This window comes from Diadema antillarum, unplaced genomic scaffold, assembly GCF_040938485.1.
Source record: "Diadema antillarum isolate AM-2024a unplaced genomic scaffold, OU_Dant_1.0 seq00001811_RagTag, whole genome shotgun sequence".
In the NCBI taxonomy this organism is placed as follows: Eukaryota; Metazoa; Echinodermata; class Echinoidea; order Diadematoida; family Diadematidae; genus Diadema; species Diadema antillarum.
This window is the reverse complement of record NW_027272486.1, coordinates 458,991-478,632: the sequence shown is the minus strand read 5'-3', so window position 1 is coordinate 478,632 and position 19,642 is coordinate 458,991. Positions and strand designations below refer to the sequence as shown.

Here is a 19,642-nt window from a genome sequence, read left to right as displayed (position 1 = left end):
AAATATCGGACCCCTCCCCTCTACCATCTAAAAATCAAAGTATCTCTGGGCAACTGTGCATTTGGTATCATGTACATATGGATATATGCAATATCACCCCGTGAAAGATCGAAAAGAAAGGGCCAAACTATCCTGTCGATCTACTGTAGATCTTAAAATCGAGGTATTCGAATTCTATGTTACAACTGTACGTTTTATGTGTGATTATGGCTGTATACATGTGTATTTCGCCATGAAAGACCGAAAAGAAAGAGCCAAATATAGGACCCCTCTCCTCTACTGTAGATCTTAAAATCGAAGCACAGTATTCAAATTTTAGGAGCAGCATGTATGTCGCTTGCCAGTGGTGTAGACTTGTTTGTCGCCTTCCTGATGAAAGCTTTCGTCTCCATCGCGAGATCGCTTTCTCCGAAGTCTTCGACTTCGTCGTGGCTTCTTCGCTTTTCGCTCTTTCTTTGGTTGGCGATGTCGTCGCTTCTCGCTCTTTTTCTTCTCGGCGGCGACAGTCTTCGCCAGTGGACGCGGCGATCTGAGGAGGCGAGATAGGAAAGAGCTTTCCTCGACCTGTGAAGGGCATTTCACCGTGTTGCATTCCGTACCTACGTGGACGCTGCGCTGACGAGAAGCCGTCTCCTGATTCGGAAACCGGGTTGGGTTATCACAGTTAGCAACAGTTCCGTCTTCAAGGAAAGCGCAAACGTCCATTTTTGAAGACATGGCTGCAACGGTTGCTGCAGTGGTGAAGGGAAAGTTTGGGTCGTATTTGCTCGGGGTGGTACCTGAGGAGCTGGATGAAAAATGTCCTAACGATCCTAACCTTGGTTCTGCTGTCGGCGTCAAGGATGATCCAGAATTTTCCTGCTGTGTATCATTATCTTCAGAAGAGACTGCGCAATGTGAACGCTGGTACACAGACAAATGAAGCGCCGGTGGGCGGGTCAATACGCGTACCTCTTTTTGCCCCTGGCTGTCAAAACGCATATTTTCACTGGTAGAGTCGCTGGCGTGGATTTCAACGGTATCGGAAGTCGTTCCGCTGCAATCATCAGTTAGAGGATCTTGAGAGTCTATCAGGCTGCAGACATCTACCGTGCTGCTCTCATCGCCTGAGACCGAGTCACTGACTGCAGTCAAATACTCAGAGGTCATCGGAGAGACGGCCTCGAAATCATCGACGGTGCCACCTTGCGACTTCCTCTTTAAATCCTGCGTCCCTTCATCCCCGCATGTGTCAGGATCAGTTGTCTTGCCTTTCTTGGTCTTGCCCTGTTTCCGTTTTTCTTGCTTGTCAAGCCACGCAGCCGCCCGGCAGAGCGCGGTCACTTTCACCATATTTGCGCGCCTTTTCCCAGCGGCATTCTTCTTCCGCTTCTTATGTCTCTCTTTGGATCGTTCATCATCGATGGCCAGCACCATTTCATCTTCATCTCCATCTCGACTCGTGCTTGGATTTCCATCCGATGTTTCATCTCCACTTTGTGTCTTATCGGTATTCTGTGTGGCGCCATTTCGTTCCTTTACACCAATCATTATGCAGTGACTCCCTACTTTTCGTAACAGCATGTCTTCTTCCCGCGCTCCGAGACGACGCACGCGTTTCCGTGTGCTTACTCCCTCTCTGTTCTCGGCGTGGAGGTCGCTGTTCACGTCAGAATCTTTCGCGCAATGTTTTGTCTCCTCGTTGTCATTCAGACGGGAGGTGATTAGGTCATCAGCGCTGTCGCTCTTGTTCGCCTGATCGAGCTTCCTTTCGCCGCCATCCGTCAGAGTCGAATGAGCTGGGCTAGTGCCGCCGCTGTTCTTCTCTTCTTCAACAGGCATCATCGCCACTTCTGAAGGATCTTCGATTTCGGGTGTCTTATCAGAAGTACCATAGGAATGAACTGTCTTCCGTGTATCTGCCTCCTCTTGGTTCGTTGCATGGAGCGAAGAGCGCAGTGATGCTGGAACCTGCAAAGGTAAATTAAACTTTCTCCTTTTAACTATTTAATGTAAGATGATGTGTATACGTTGACATGAATTGTTTTCACTTCAATCACACAGAATTGTTATATGTAATAGGCCCCTAATCGAATACACAAACTGACTTATATACATTGAACACAAGTCAAGAGTCGGCAAATTTCAACTTGCTGTCCTGTCCTACATAATTATAACTTTTTGCGTGCGTCACTTCAAACTGGAGATTCATTACTTCGGCTAGTTCATTATTTCGTCAAGATCATGATAATCAACCCCCTTGAGTCATGAGCTTCGTGAAAATACATGAGAAATTATTTTTTGCAGTGCTTTTTTTTTTTCTTATTTGATGTACATTTGTGATTTTGCACACGCGGAAAAACTGTAAGGGAAGTGGTGTCTTTGATGATACTTTGCAGAGCAACTCATCTCAATAACTTCTCTTACCGCAGGGTATAATTGTCTGCTCATCTCAAACTCCATTGACGTACTTCGACTGTCTTTGTATCTTGACCTTTCAGCTGACTCCTTCCCTTTCGTTTGGTTGGACGTTGGTCCGTGCTCAACGTCGAGTTCGCGGGCATCCACATTGTTGTTAGTACCGCTATCATGCTGATCTGGGCAGAGATCTGTTGGTTTCCTGTTGAGATAACCAATGAAGAGGGCAATGACTTGGATGTGTGGTTGAGTGATATGTATGTACGTATTATGAACCAGGTGTCGACACTAACTTTTCTCTCTGGTTGCCTCTTTGGGTCACTGAAGTCTTTAAATCTGAAATTTTGGTGGCCTGAAAAAGAAATCTGGTGACCCGAAAGAAGAGCAAACGTAAAATCAATTTGAATCTTATTTGCCCGATAGGGACACCAAAAGATCCGTTTTCGAAAAGTGGTGGTCCGACATCACTGTTTAGTGGCCCCAGGCCACCGGTAATGTCGAGCCCTGCATAAAGACACACATATCCAATGATATCTGTACACACACTTTCTCTCTCTCTCTAACGCACACGCACACACATACATACACAAACACATAAAATATTTTACACAAAGCAATTTCAGGGCGTCAATGACATCACTGCCGATGGCATTCGGTGACGCCAATGAAGATACAACGGAGAAGAAAAGGTTTGCAATTTCAACAGAAATCTTAACCTTTGTTGCTCATTGGGCAGAAGCCTTTTTTGAAGATTTTTTTTTCTCTGATCCGCAGAAATAAAAGGGGATTTGAAATATGCTATATCATACGACTGGATTAAACGTAAAGCAGCGTATTGGGAGGGGCTGGGGGAACTGACGTGACTTTGTTTGATAAATTGTTTTGTAAAATTGTTTTGGAGTGAAAAATTGGCAATAATGTCCATGATAAATGGAATGGTGTTCTGAATAAATAAAAATAAAAGAGCAAAAAGACTCTACATTTGATACCACACCAACTCTACAAGCAAAAGAAAAAACAACAAGTATTGATGGACGGAAATGTTTATTATTCATGATGAGGCGGGGAGTGGGATAAGAGCATCGTTGGTACTATTGCTCTTCATTCCCGCCATCAGGTAGGGGATGTTCAAATATCTTTTGTATCATGTTCAGGATCATGTATTACATTGTCATCTAGCTGCTTTTCCAATCAGAACGGGATGTGTCATTTTCTTGCAGCATTACGATTTTCTTTCTTTCCTCCTCCCTGGAAAAATAGTCGCCTCTGATCAATCATTAATATGCCAAGAATGCCACTTTAAAATATATCATCCGAAACACGAAATCTCGGTTGAATATGGCACACAAATATTTTATGAAGGATCGTTCCCCTCCCCTCCCCTCCCCCTTCCCCCTCCTCCCTCCCAGACAGAAGGTTTCCAGCTGTCCTAAGTCATTCTTCACGCAGACTTCGGGAGCTGGAGGCGAGATTCGCTGCCTTGAGCTCAGCAAGCTTCGCGCGAAGATGCTCACTTACGGGTGTTGGTCATATCGGATACGAAATGACCACTTAACGACTCTAACTCCAGCACCAGCGGGCATCACCCCCGTGGGTGTGCCGTCGCCATGGCATCACATCAGGGAAGGCAACGGCATTCTCGCCCAACCGCCCTCAACGAAGAATTGCACACTTCAATGAAAGCTGGTCACGCTACCTTATGGGTAATTGGAAAAAGTCCCCCCCCCCCCCCCCCCCATCCCCTCCTTCTTTTCTCTGTGCGCCACTGGTCTAGTCTGCGGAAAGAACTATGATAGCAAATCAGAGCAGTCAAGTCGAACGAGGGGAGCACAAACAATTACGGAAATTCACTTCTGTAGGAATGACGCTGATAACGCCTGCTGCCGACTTCTCCTGGTATCGACACGTATCTACGATTCCCGAAATCGGCTTTCACTTCTAACGTAAGTAAGGCCCAAAGAAATGCAAATGACGCAAATGCTTTTTAGACTGAGCTTAACAAATGGAACTTGCCAGCGTGCCAGCGATGCGTATCTAATTAGTATTCGGTGTCGAAGACGGGAAATTCTGAGGCCGGAGAGTAAGCATTTTGTGTTTACAGTCGATACAGCATTGTTTCTGCTGAAAATACCATTTGGTTCGTTCCAACACGTGACGTGCAATTTAGCCGTAATTGGAATTAAACAAAACAAGGTAAAAAGGTATAGGAAATTAGTAATGGATTAATGATTCATGCATTATAGAGAGAGAGAGGTATGTATTATAATTATTGTATGCGTCATGTTTTATTTCTTCATTTCGCAGATCACTGATCAGTTTAGGTGTCCCTCCGCCCCCCCCCCCCCCAAAAAAAAAACAACTTTACAATACTCATATCTTGCACATGCATTCGACGCATATAGGTAAACAATTCTTCTGCTGCTCGCTTGATGAAATGTTCCGATAGAAAAATTGATTATTCTGTTGTTACACTCAGTCTTAAAGTGACATATCCAATGCTTTAGTATGCGAGCACAAGGCCATGTTGTTCTAAATTCCACCGCGTATGTAGCTTCCTACACTGCTCTATGGACATTTGAGCCAAACGACATTTAAGTTAATTGCCTCTGCTATTATTAATAAACTCTTCTAAAATCTAAAACGAACATGAGGCCAGAGGCCATATGGCAGATTACTCGAGAAAGGGGCGCTGGAATGTAATGAGGAATCCAGTCCGTATCTCATTTTCTTTTCCTCTCTCTTTCTCTTACACTTTCCGACACGTATTCAGACAACCTTTGAATTTAAGATTCAAGTGATTGATATAGGATCAAGCATGTACAACATTCGTTCACCTTTCCAAATCTGCGGTAAAAGTACGAGATCTTTGTTCGTCTTTCAAATTCACGATAAATATTTTGTATAAACTTTGTAATTCTGCTTTTTCAGTTCACATGCTATCACGAGTTCAGTATAGACCCTCTGATGTTCCATTCAAAACCAATACTAAAACATGCAAAACAAAATTGAAAGTAATTTACGTTTGCGAAAAGAAAACATCAACAGCTTAGTTCAATTCCCTTTACTTACCGCAATCGTGAGCGATTGCATACAAAATAATGTGTTTAACTGTGCATAAGCGTTTAAAGTGAAGTTGTGGATTTGAGAGGTAAAATACAGAGAAGATTTTCAATTTAATTTTGATTCTGCGATTTAGATGTTGTGTTTCTGTTGTATTCTAGCACTGGTTTTCATATCTGTATATACGCATCCAGAACACTGCAGATGATGTCTGTCTTCAAACACGACGCGCAGACGCAAGCAGCGTGTAGCTGTGAAGGCCTGTTTATCATTTCTTTCTTGCATGCATACAAACACAATAACAGACGCGATCACGCAAGCACATACAATTACAAATTCTCTTTCTTGAGAGCAAAACCATGCCTATTTACATTTCCTATCCATTTCATTTCCAAACAGTTGTTCATCATTTTGTTCCTTTATTAACCATGTCCATTACTGATTAGTTTATGATCTATCTATCGATCCACAAATTGATTAATCCATTCAGTTATTCATTCTTGTAAGAAACCTTGTGTGTTCCAGCCAGTTGAGGTAGTGGTCCCTCTGGCGGGATGCATCATGTAAGAGTGATGTCAGCTCCAAGGCCAGATCAGGATAGTCTTGGAGCAAGTGGACAATCCTTGTCTCTATCAGCAACTTGGCGTTGGCATGGCAACAAAGAAAAAAAAAAGCACTACATTAATTCTTTAACATGAAGAGACAATTACTTCGATCTAAATGATTAAGAGCAAACTCACACAAACAGAACGCTAGAACGTTCGTTAAATCGGACAAAAATGTAAGGAAAGTAGAGGAGTTTGGCAGTGTCACTCACACATGTATATGTTGGTTCCGACCACTATATGAAATAATTGACACGTATCATTCGCATTAAAACAAGGAACCATAACTTGGAATAGTAGCTTCCAGGATTGAAGGATGAAGCCTTTAGATTGTTCCACTTTGTCTTTTTTGTACAAGCCGATGGGAGAATATTATGGTGAGACGATGACATCATCCTCCTATCTGATTGGCATACATTGTTGAAAGAGCTATTGTGATGTCAGAGCATGTGAATGTTTTCCTTTCTCACGTATCACACGTGTACGACCTTCCTAAAGCTTTGACTGTAATTCATGTCTTTGAAATCTTTCCAAATGTAAGGAAACCTATAATGACGGCAATGTTTATTTATACCAATGTATATAGGCCAATCATCTTTGAGTTAGCATCATAACTGTATTTCAAAGCGTGCGTATTTTTTTTAATCATTATATCAAACCTCGTTGATACAAACTACTCAAAAATTATTGACAAGACAAAACGATTATACAAGGCGATTTTAAGACCCTCTAGCATCGATAAAAATCGTCCCCTGTATAAAAAGGGGGTAAAATCAGACGCAATCATTAAAACAGGATTACACTAATTGTTTATCTCACATGACACCAGTCCGTTTGAACACACCATTCTAACTGCAAACTAAAAGAATTTGCCTTAATGGCGTATAGACTCGTTTAAACATTACTCTAAGATCTAACTGCACATGTAAACTCTTGAAGTTTTCAACACACGACACGAGCCCAAATGAACATGATTGTGGTTTTTGCTTGCTGCTGTACTTACGATGTCATATTTGTTCTCGAGTGGCACAGGGTCAAAGTCGATTTGTAGTAGCAAACTGACCAGGAGCCGAAATTTGTCGACTGGAAGCTCCTTCTATATGAATACACCAGGAAAATTCTGACACCGTGTGAGTGATGAATAATAATTTGTGGAAAATCACATGAAATAGAATAATGGCGTAATTCTCGCAAAGCTCAGTAACAAGGCATTCCTGCCGTTGTTTTTGTTTTCTCTGCAGTCTGAAAATTAAAGAATTGCACAGTACCCCGAGGGCACAAAGAAAATTGCGAAAGTATTAGTGTTATTCTGGATACCAGTTACTCATAATGTCATGAGTGAAATAAAAATATGTGACACCTTTCACTAGTACATGTATAAGTATTATTGTCAATTCTGTCCTTGACACTGAGGAGTATTTGAAGTGGTCTTAAGTTAGATTAGCAAAAACATCTAGCAGATACTTCAGCGTGTTCTTATCTACAACCTCCAAAATTTAAGTTTATGAAAATGATCGGTCGTGTCAGCACAAAGGAAATAAAGATATAGATATAATCTGAAGGAAATTGATTAAACAATCAATTACATACCTTTATTACATTTTGGAAATGAAATATTCAACTCTTTGGTGAGTTTACTTATAGAACTATTGACTTCACTGCCAAAAAGTTGTCGAATTACAATGTAATGGAAACAGAAACAATTAAGTTACCAAGTTACGCTGTACCTTGATTTTATTGAAGAGATCCACCACAGGTCGTATACTCTGCTCTGAAATGTTAAAGGCTGGGGAAAATAAAAAGGAGTGATCAGGGTCATTTAGTGTTTGGCATTTCATTCGCATCTTAATTTGCTGCTCGGAAGATTATCTGACCGGCCAAAATTTGGACGAAGAAATTTACGTAGGATGTGTAAAGAAATTCTTCAAAGACAAAGATTGACGTCATTCATATTGCTTTTCTCTTTTCCAGTCGTGAAGTGTTTTGATTTCATCAACGCAAAAAAAAAGAAAAAAAAAAAGAAGTATACACTACACCAACAAAAGGGTCATAAGAAATAGTTATAAAATACAAACAAATTGAGAAAGAGGCAAACGAATTCAAGGATGAAAATCGTTATCGTAACTTTGATTATTTCATGCCCTAGTACCTGGCTATTGAATATCAAAAAATGGGAAGAAAACAATACAGGTGATCGAAATGGAGAAAAAAAAAAATCTCGTCTTGATATATGCAGTCACGCGTGACAGCGAGTTGCCTATGTTGGAGTATTGAATTGTCAAAGTGACATGGATACAAATAATGTGTATGCTATGATAATTGTTACAACAGCATACATGTACATCATTCTGGCAGCTGTACTGGTACCTGTGCATGAAACGACATGTTTTATATACCACTTCGTACCTGGAGAGAAGACGGCACGTAGCACCGTCTGTGTGTCTTCGCTGAGGTACTGTGTGGCGAGCATTGTTCGCTCTAGAAGTGGCGTAACATTTGCCCAGTACTTCAATGGATGGGAAAACACCGCCCTTCAAGCTGTCGCCTGTTGGTACATGCACAGATGGAGAGGTCAATTTTTAGATAAACACAAGAGTGACGGAAGTTATTGGGGAACAGATATAGAGAGAAGAGAGAAGAAATATGGAGAATGGACGAGAAAGAGAGAGAGAGAGGAGGGGAGAGGACAGATAAAGAGACACGGAGAGAAGTAGAAAAATAGAGATAAGAGATAGGGAGAGAGAGAGACGGAAAGGGGTAAAGTGGGACTTTCACTTCTATACCGCTGCAATATACACATCACTGGAAACTATGATCAGGTACTTTCTGCTCAACTTGTGTTTTCTTGCTTTATTTAATTTTGCAGGGTTTGGCAATCAGTCTGAATAGGCCTAATCTTTAGTTCGTTTTGCTTCCGATTTTCAAATAATCATGACATCTGCATGATCTGAATTCAACTTTCACTGATATCGTATGATTATAAAGCAGAGCATGTTGAAAGCAATACACAGAGGATGACAGCAACGATAAACTTGCATAATATGCGAGGCTCTGTATGAATGATGGTTGGTGTTTATTTTGTGTGTCTGTGTGTGTGGGTGGGTGTCTGTGTCTGTGAATGTGCTGTACATCAAATATTTCGTTATACATACACTTCCTCCTTGTTTCAAAGCGTGATCTATAGTATTGCGTTGTGTGATGATCACTCCACCTTGACTGAATGCCATCATTCCATTTGAAGATAAATTATTCCTGCATTATGGAAGAACACATGGTCATTTCAGTCTTATTACCAGTCAATATATCATGTCTTTACGGGTCGTCAAGTGATAACAATCAAAATAAAAATGGATAGAACTCTACAACGTATATTGCACCCTCCTAACAGGACAACCTCTTTCAAAAAATAGGACTGTGAAAGAACAGGACAAATAGTGTGTGTGTGTGTGTGTGTGTGTGTGTGTGTGTGTTTCCAAGAAGAAGAATGGACAAAAATGGACAGATGTTAGGCCTACACTGCAAGTTTTTTTTTTTTTTTTTACTTTATTTTTCTCCCTTAAAGTGTCAGAACAATATTCAAAACACTTTAGTCTTCTGAAGCTTGACCGATGGAATGCCCTGACTGGAGCAGAAAGTGTAACTTCATCTTTGTAAAAGAAAAAAAAAAGAGAGAAGACACCAGGAGATTTAGCTACGGAATATTTCCTTTACCTTGCCTGTTCTTTTCATTTTTTTTTTTTTTTTTTACTTTTAATCATACAGGTGTATATTTCGTTTTATAGAAACAGGTCAGTTTCGGGGTTTCTTCAAATGTGAAATGCTAAACTTGCAATGATTGAAAAGCTTTTGCGAGATGATGATCACGACCTGTCAGTCGTTTTCAGTCGTCATCAATTGTAAACCAAACCACAGCTTGATTGGAGATGGATCGGAAGCGTGTTGTTTTACGTTTTTAAAGCTAGACCTCTAATTCGTTTCTGTCCCTTTTCACGTGATAAACATAGCTAGACAAACACACACGCTAGTACACAGTACATGTAGGTCCTACTGGTAAATGAAGTTGACATAGAATCTAGTTCTATAGCGTTAGTTCTAAAATATTGATTTTGCATGAAAATACTCAGAGTCAGAGTCAGAGTACTCTACTCTCTAATAGTACAGTAGTACCTAGTAGGTACCTAGTAGGCCCTAGTACCGGGTAATTATTAAAAATACTTTTTACTTTTCTCTGGGAGATCTAATAGTTACCAGAGGATTTAACATAACCTGTATAAGGCTGTAAAGTTTTGAACATTGCTATTTTTCTCAAATAAACATGAATTTTCATTTATTTAAATTGTCTGTCAATTGTGCATGGTAATCATAATGAATAACAACCGGAAACCATGAGTAAAGTTGAGAGATCTGCTTGAATTTGAAGCCCAAAATATTTTTTTTTCTTTTCAAATGTTGGAGACATTTATTTTTAATGCTCTATAGTCTTATAGAATCTAAAGTTAATCATTTTCTTTCTAAAAATGTTAGCTTTACTTTTGAGGATAATCTTTATGTGTGCCATATCGATGTCTGATTACTGAGGCCAAGGGGGTTGGACACCTCACGTGCAAAACACTAACGTTCTAAAAGAACTTCTAATTTAAGTGAAAGTTCAGTCAGTACACACACCACGGTCTATCTCCAGATTTGCAAATTTGATGTTTTAGTTTGCATGTTTTGCCACTTTTGGATACATGTAGAAGGTCCTAGATCTAGGTATTTTACTCTTATCACTCTTAAATCTTAGCACAGTTACATCTAACGGTTAACATTAAGATTGGCCACTTCTAACTTTTAGATCTATCGTTAGTAACATTAGAATTTACCAGTATGAAACGTTTCTAGAGGTCTTTTCTGTTAGTAGTAAACGCTATCTTACGAGTACGACCTTTACGTTAGAACTAACAATGGTAACATTAACGTTAAATCTAACGTTAACGTTAGGCCTAACTTAGGAAAATGTTCCATTCAAATTCTAAGATATGAGGTAGATTCTACTTTATCAAAACGTGGTCGATATGATGAGCAGACCCTGTTAGTGCCATAATAATCAACCTATTGATTGTGGGCATCTTCGGCAAGACAAGACAAAGCCTAGCTGCAGAGACTCCAACCCAAAGCACCTTCTGATCTCCTGCCCGAAACCCCTAGCAAACGGGAGACTCCAGCTTGATGTGTGCGAAGCGCAAAGTTCCTATGGTTCTAGATGTTCTCTGGTGCTATCTAAGGCTTATTTCTTTAACATACGATGGCAATAAGTAAGAAATCCTTTCCACCGGGAGACACAGAGCCAGGGCGGGAGAAATCGACTCTCAAGCGGGAGAACGGGAGATTTGCAAAAAATGGGCTTTCGGCGGGAGATCTCCCGTCGAAAACGGGAGAGTTGAAGTCTCTGTAGGGCCTAGCTGTAATTTTTCTAATCTACTCAACAGTTAGCAGGTAGGCCTACCACAGTGTAGGCGTAAAAAGCCCTATGTCAACTATGACAAACTCAAACGAATTTACCTTGTCAATCTAACGTTTAGACTGCATGCTCTTCATTACCGTAGTGCGTGCTGTGATGATCTTCTATAGACTATAGTAGCCTACCTCCGCTCCGGACCTCCGGCTAGCGCTAGCGTTAACGGTTCGTGAAATCATTAGGATATTAACAAAAAATCCTGCTTTGACATGACGGCGGGTTTGACGGCTTGACGGCTTGTTAGATTTCAACAAGCCAGTAGTTAGACGTAAGACACCATGGTTAGGCCAATCGCGTATCATCCATGATAATACCATGGGTATGTATATGTACGTACCCTGTAGGCGCGGCGAGTCTGTCGTGTATCGAGGAATGTAAACTGCGCGTGTATGAAGTGTGTGAGCGTGTTGAGGCCATAGAGATATATACTAAGAACACTAGAGGGTGGACTCCGTAAAATCCCAATAAAAGGAGGCGTTCGCCATTTTGGTGCGGGCAAATTTCGACTAGCGACCGTAGCGGAGGAGCATGTAGGGAGATCGACGACGGGATGCAACGGCAGTAGGCTAGCATCCTATGCCAAGGTCTCCATCGAAGTATGGAAATTGAAAGTGTTCTTAAATTCGTAAATTCTACTTAAAGTACCATAGATCTATGTTGCAAAATGCCTGAATCATGTGCTGCTTTTGGATGTAGAAACAGGAGAAAAGAAGGGGAGCGGAGTTTCCTTTCACAAGTAACTAAAATGACATTTATAGTGTGTGTTAAACAGATCGATTGAGATTCAAGACAAAAAAAACAAGAAAAAGAAAAGAAAAGGTCTTGCAAAATTCGTCAGGGGGCACTCCGCCCTCCCTCAGCCATTCTCGATCTAGTGCTACTAGATAGCTAATACAGTGCATAACTATATGCAAGGTCGGCGGAACGGGGGGGGGGGGGCATTTGCCCCCTTTCCAAAATGAAAAAAACCTCCCCCTTTTAAGTTTAAAAAGTGCTCTTTTCTAAGTGCCCTATTTGGCCCTTGAGCCCCCCCCCCAAAAAAAAAAAAATGATAATAATAAAAATGAAATAAAATAAAATAAAAATCGTTCCTCACCCTTTGCTATACCAGCAGTTAATTTTACTATGGTGATAGTGTGAGAAAAGCTAGAATACGTAATATATGCCTGGTGACAGGACATGTATGCTCCGGCAGTGATATCTTTCTGAAAATAGAGTAAGCATCATGGGTACGTCTGACTGGGCTTTTGGTTCAAGGCAGGGTGAGGATTAGGATTAGGGTTAGGTGTTATGATTTGGGTGAGGGTTTATGTAGGCTTCAACATTAGCATTTCGAGCTTGAACATAATGTCATGGGAACCAATATGCCTACACGTACTTATGAAAATGATTTATTTCATTTCCAAAAAAAAAAGAGAAATACAATGAAACACTCGTATACACAGATGTCAGGACTATAGAATGCAGTCCCCTCATACAGAAAACATAATTGCCCCCCCCCCCAAAAAAAAAAAGATACAAAGATTGACGCAGCTTAGGAAAGTTTAATGTAACTGCGGTAATTATTACATCACAAGGGGCACCCGGCTGTCTGGAGACCAAGAGAACCCTTTGTATTGCCTGGACCATGGTCGTGTTGGTCGGCTTGAAAGTATTACCTCGTGGAGAATAAGGTAAAATTTTGTTTAATTTTCATTTTTTTTACCACTCATAATAAGAGAATGCTAGCAGCTTAAATTTTTCAGTTGTTTCCTTCTCTCATCTCCGACCCCCTCATCTTCTTGCTCAAAAACAAGTAGGGCCTATATATGCATACAAAATGTACTATAATTATGCTAATTCGCGTGTTTGAGCGCTTTACGTGTCCACCACTACTGCGCTGCCCGGACGCGATACTGTATTTGTTTTTGCCCGGACGCGTTTTTTTTTTTTTTTAAGATGGCGCACGGCCTCTTCAACTCGGCACACGAGCACTGCGTACGCGCCACACGCAGTCCGCGCTCTAGTATATTATTAGTATGCATCTCTATGGTTGAGGCCAATGCACTACTGATTGATGCTGTTCGATGCGCGTATTGTATAGTGATGCGCTGTCCATCCCCTGGGGCCCGTTGCATAAAACTCCAACCGGATTTTTTTTTCCGGTTGGAATCACAAAATTCCGATTGGAAACTCCCAACCGGAATTTTACGATTGCATATAAGTCCGACCAGAGTTTTCTACGGTTAGCCGGACAAAACTCCGGTTGAGAATGAAATACTAGTATGAAAGATTCCGGTTGGTGTAACCCTTGCCCTCACACTAGCAGTTGCTACGCTAACAACTCCGGTTGGACTTCTTTGTTCCAAAATGGCTGCAATTCTGCAGGCAATTCAGGCTGGGGCAGCTCTTAGAAGAGAAAGAATATTCCGAGATCGCCTGCATCCCTTAGATGCATACGACGACCAACAATTAAGAAAATTATACCGATTCTCTAGAGCTGGGTGCATTGCCATCATTAACAGGCTTGCCCCGAGGATTGAGCATCCAACTCACAGAAATATGGCTCTTCCATCCAGCCTACAAGTGTTTGTGTCACTTCGATATTTTGCCAGTGGAAGTCTTCTTGACGACACCAGTTTCGTTCATGGGATACACACATCGACTGCATGCAGAACCATTCAGAGAGTTGCGCACGCACTCTTTGATATGAAGGATGAGGTAATTATAATATACCCCCACCAAACGAAGTTTGAAGGGGGTATATAGGAATCAGCGGACGGTCGGGCGGTCGGGCGGTCGGGCGGTCGGTCGGGCGGTCGGGCGGTCGGGCGGTCGGTCCGTTGCAAATCTTGCGTCGCGAACTACTTCCTCAGTTTTCAACCGATTCCCATAAAACTTGGCACAGATGTGTGCCTTGGGTTGTAGATGTGCAAGACGTATTTTTTGACAGTACCCATAAGTACGTTGCCATGGTAACGGCATATTATGGGCAAAAATGGGTAGGCCTACAAATCTTGCGTCGCGAACTCCTCCCACAGTTTTTGATCAATTTTTATGAAATTAGGTACAGATGTTCATCTGAATATGTTAATGTGCAAGACACATATTTCAGCAGTGGCAAAAAGTGCGTTGCCATGGTAACGGCATGTTATTGGTAAAATATAGGGCAAAATGCTTCATGGCAAAACTGCTTCATCAGTGTTCTTCCAATTCTCATGGAATTCATATTGAATGTTTGTCTTAGGATATAGGTCAGCATGACACATTTCTTGACAGTGACAAAAAGTATGTTGCCATGGTAACAGCTCACATATTATGAGCCAAAATGATGGAAAATTTTGTGTTGCAAACTACTTCCTCAGTTTTTGCCCAATTTCCATGAAACTTGGTACAGATGTGTGCCTTTGGTTGTAGATGTGCAAGACGCATTTTTTGACAGTACCCGAAAGTAGGTTGCCATGGTAACGGCATATTAATGGCAGAAGATCAAGGAAAGATCTTGCGGATTTAACTACTTCCTCAGTTTTTTGACCAAAGCTTATGAAATGTGGCACACACCTTGATCTTGGTGGGAAGATGTGGAAGACATATTTTTCGGACGTGTCGGAAGCTGCGTTGCCATGGTAACGGCATATAAATGGCAGAAGATCAAGGAAAGATCTTGTGGATTGAACTACTTCCTCTGTATTCGACTGAAGCTCATGAAATGTGGCACACACATTGGTCTTGGTGGGAAGATGTGCAAGACATATTTTTTGGACATGTCGGAAGCTGCGTTGCCATGGTAACGGCATATTAATGGTGGAAGATCAAGGAAAGATCTTGTGGATTGAACTACTTCCTCAGTTTTTGACAAAAGCTTATGAAATGTGGCACACACAATAGTCTTGGTGGGAAAATGTGCAAGACATATTTTTCAGACGTGTCGGAAGCTGCGTTGCCATGGTAACGGCATTTAAATGGCAGAAGATCAAGGAAAGATCATTCCTTGGATAAGACTGTCGTCACGGGGCGGGGGTATTAATCACCTTAAGTGATATTTCTAGTTGATTTCATTTTGGTTCCCTTGATGAGAAATGATTGCAAAGCTAAAGCTGAACCAGTGTAAACCTTGTATGGCCTTGCCCTTGGATTTGATTGCTCAGCCTGATTAGAGGCTGAGCTGAGGGGTAGACTAACAATTAGACTATAAACACTGTTATTCTGCCAGGATTCTTCAACTCCCTAAACTAAAGCCTAAAGGCTACAGTTAGGCCTAGCAGAGTCTAGAGCAGCTTTCCAAGATGTGCTGTGATGTAGCAGACTATATGCTTTGTATCAAGTAAAATCATACTGTCGCAGTCAGCTGGGAGTAGCTCGCGCTCGCTACAGCTACCCTGTGCCAAGGCTGAGCTAGCCTGAGCCCGAAGGCCGAAGGCCAAGGAGCTAGCTACACTGCCTGCTATAACCATTATTTTTTTGTTACTTTGAATCAATAAAAAAAAAAAAATCCTTTCACTAAAAAAAAATGTCACTCAGAATGACAGGACACTTTTCAGACGTAATAGAATCATTATTCATTCCGAATAATAGCCTAAATAATCTTTAACAAGTTACCGTAAAACAATTCGACCACCACCAACGGAAGTCACCAGTCAGTCCCACACACACTAAATAATGTAGTGTACAAAGTAACCCCAAGCCAGCTAACGCCGCTGCCTATAAACGTTAGAAAGCTGCATCGTAATAAATTTTAGGTTAGCACTGCAACTTTTTGCAGTCGTGGTGTATTCTGCAACTGTTCCAAACCTAAACCATAAACGAGTATAAACAGGCGAGCCGCCGTAGTATAGTACGGACACGCAGTGGTGGTTTGGCCTATTTCATGAGTATGCCCATTATATCTTTAATTTCGGTAAGTTATTAAATAAATTATCTTATGAACGGAAATTAACAATAATTACCTCATTTGCCATCTCGGACTCGACGTGGATGTGCGTGTAAGCAGGGAGATGAGAGGAAGTACGATCGCTAACGGTAGTTTGTAGTGCACACCGTGCGCAAATTGCTTAGTGCATATCGCATGCAGACGACAGCGGTAAAAGTGAAACTTCCCTTTTTTTCAGTGCGCATCCTCATACAAGTGTACACTTTGTATTTACAAATAAAAATAACTAATGATTTTACGCTTACAACCATAGAAAATTAAGGTTGGGATTTTGGCAACCCAATTTTTTTTAGGGTTACCAACCAGAGTTTTTATGCAACGGATTTTACGTTTTTAGGTTAGCAACCTTAAAAAACTTAGGTTGGGCAAATCCCAACCTAAGTTTTTTTAAGGTTGCTAAAAAAGTTTTATGCAACGGGCCCCAGGGCCCCGTCTTATAAAGACTTGTGATTGATTCAAATCAATCACAACTTTACGATTGAATGCAAATCCATCTTATTACCTCCGCCAAGGGAGGAGGTTATGTTTTCGTTACCGTTGGTTTGTTAGTTTGTCCGTGCGCAAAATAACTCAATAAGTAGTGGACGGATTGGGATGAAACTTGCAGGAAAGGTTAAGAGTGACACAAGTACCAAACAATTAACTTTTGGTAGTGATCTGAGAATTTTGGGGGAATTTATGAAGGATTTTTGATATTTTAGCAGGTAGGGTCAATGAACTTGGAGTTCAGGCTGCGTGTATTTGAGGTTTGCCTGCGCGCACTAAAGTGCGTGCTCTAGTTTATGCTGGGGTGAGGCGCGCCGTGCAGATGAGGGTTTATGACGTAACAAAGGCTTCTATATTGGGAAATCTGGCAACTTTCAGCACACAATGCTATAAGTACGTATGGGTGGAAATAAGATCAGTGGTGAAAATGATTTGCATGATTGGCGGAGGTCTGCGCTCTCAGAGTGCTTTTATACTAATCTAGTTAAAAAAGTTATGATTGAAATTAAGATGGAGAACTGAAATCAATCAATCAGAGGTTGCGATTGATTGCAGCTTTCAAGAGATTTGTAATTGATTGATTTCTATCACAAGTTTTATAAGACAGGGCCTAAGACAGGTAGAGGGGTATTTGAATCCAGTCAGCGTGTGGTCGGGCAGTAACAGAATATCCTGGGGTGGTATTGTGACTGAATGAATGGATGGACTTTTTATTAACAAATGAATAAATTTTATTACCAAATTTCAATGATACATACTTTGATTAGAAATCACAATGATACATATTATGCCTATATACATCTTGGTAAAGGGTGCTAACAATTAGCGTAGGTCCTATGCAAATCGAGGTTAGCCCCATAAGGTTGATTACCAGAAGCAATATCAGCAAATTGACTGAAAGTATACATCTCTCATGACAACACTTACAATATTTACAATAAGAATAACAGTAATTCTGAGGTCGTAATTAAGTGTGTAATTAACTGTTTTCAAGCGATTCAATCGAAATTTGGCAGTCATGTTGATGTGAAGTTTAGTGTAAAGTTGTGCAAGACACACGTTTGTTTGTTTTTTTCAACAGTAGGCTTATATAACAGAAAGGGTGTTGTCATGGTAATGCGGCACTGGTATACACAGACGGCCTCAAATTAAGCAATGTTAAGGTAAAAGGCCTGCGTATCGAACTACTCCAGTTCATCAATGTTTCACAATATTATAGATACATTTTATAATGAGAAACGCGCGTCGATGTACTAAAACTTGTGCAACACTGGAAAGTGCGTTGTCATGGTAACAGCTAATTATGACTCCCAAATCAAGAAAAGGGAGTTGCAAATTGAAATTCTTCTCCCAAGTAAATAGTTGAAGTGCATTGAGATAGTCGCAGTGCATTATGACCACAAATTGGGAAAAAGCCTTTCAGAGGAATTTTCCCTCCACTTTTTGAGCCGTTCAAATCAAATTTGGCACACTCTATAGTTGATGAACTTTAATGAAAAGTTGTGCAGCACATATTTATGAAAGTAGAGGAAAGTGCGTTGCCATGGTAACACTGAATTATTGGCCCCCAAATTAGGAATAAAATCTGACGGAATGAAATTCTTTTCCACTTTGTGAACGAACCAGAAGAATTTTACACTCAGCCCGCATAACATGCTCTGTTTGACTGTGATTTCTATTCTGCAAGATAAGCCTATATATTATTTTTCAAGACTATAGTAAATGATGTTGCCATAGTAGCAATAGCACGTACAAGGTTACTTTGCACTTCACAGTGTTCTCGTCAGTGTACCACTTAATACCATAAGTGTTAGACGGGGGTAGACCGTATATTATACAGTAAATTATATACCTGTACCTGGTATTTCTACAGTTGAATTAATTGTGCAAAAAAAAAAAACCCACACGAAATAATAGCAACTCGTATCCGATCCATACTATACTGCATCTAATAAATGGATCATTATAAATAGTCTTGTACTCCTATTGAATATACACATATGTCCAAAAAGGTCGCAAAGTTATTGCTACCATTTTCACGTTACTCTAGATTGGATCATCCTTATCATCATGTTCCATCGAAATGATGAAATGATCCCCTTCTGTAGACTTTGAGAGTTCTAAACTGCCCTCCTCTGTAATATGAGGTATATAAGGGTGACTGTTATGGAGATGAAATTTTACTTTTCTCTCTCTTTTTTTTTAAAACTTGGAACAGATTATCACTCGTGAATCATGTACAGTGCTAGATATCTTGTGTACTATTCATGTAACTTCTGGGAAAGTATTTTCTTTATTTTCAGTTTTTTATTTTTTTTTCAAAACGGTACGTGAGCATGAAATTGCATAGGGAAACTTATATCGATATATATATGGACAATATAGCTATTTTCCTTATTATGACATTTTCTCTTTATGTTTCTTATCGTTGTTATGGACAGTGAATGGCCGTTTGTTTTTGCGACAATCTTTCCTCAATGATTCTTAGTGAATGGCACTGTCGTTGTTTGATGTTCATAATAAGTATCATTTTTTTTCCAGTTACGACGAACTGAATGGATGTAAATTAAGATTTCCTTCTTATTTTCCATATTTAAAATAATACAAAATCATTACATGGTGACAATAATCGTTTTTCAAGCAGGGGAAGAGCCACATCGGGTACAAAGTTAAACAAAATACGTACGG

General features: G+C 40.5%; 1 protein-coding gene across 1 annotated transcript; it reads right to left on the bottom strand.

Moving 5' to 3' along the window:
• Positions 1 to 269: 269 nt before the first annotated feature.
• On the bottom strand, positions 270 to 11,225 carry LOC139712474 (uncharacterized). The gene is made up of 7 exons (XM_071624289.1): positions 9,215 to 11,225; positions 8,469 to 8,607; positions 7,775 to 7,848; positions 7,066 to 7,158; positions 5,969 to 6,096; positions 2,407 to 2,599; positions 270 to 1,950 (listed from the first exon to the last, which is right to left on the bottom strand). Exons 2-7 carry the CDS (start codon positions 8,530 to 8,532, stop codon positions 316 to 318), a joined length of 2,187 nt encoding a protein of 728 aa, XP_071480390.1. The 5' UTR covers positions 8,533 to 8,607; positions 9,215 to 11,225; the 3' UTR covers positions 270 to 315.
• Positions 11,226 to 19,642: the final 8,417 nt, after the last annotated feature.

Bases quoted from the DNA above. Each gene is read 5' to 3' on its own strand.
- LOC139712474 (XM_071624289.1), bottom strand. From the start codon at position 8,532: ATGCTCGCCACACAGTACCTCAGCGAAGACACACAGACGGTGCTACGT. The intron at 7,849-8,468 runs GTACGAAGTGGT...TATTTTCCCCAG, and splicing joins ACGTGCCGTCTTCTCTCCAG to CCTTTAACATTTCAGAGCAG. The intron at 1,951-2,406 runs GTAAGAGAAGTT...TTACCTTTGCAG, and splicing joins GCAGACAATTATACCCTGCG to GTTCCAGCATCACTGCGCTC.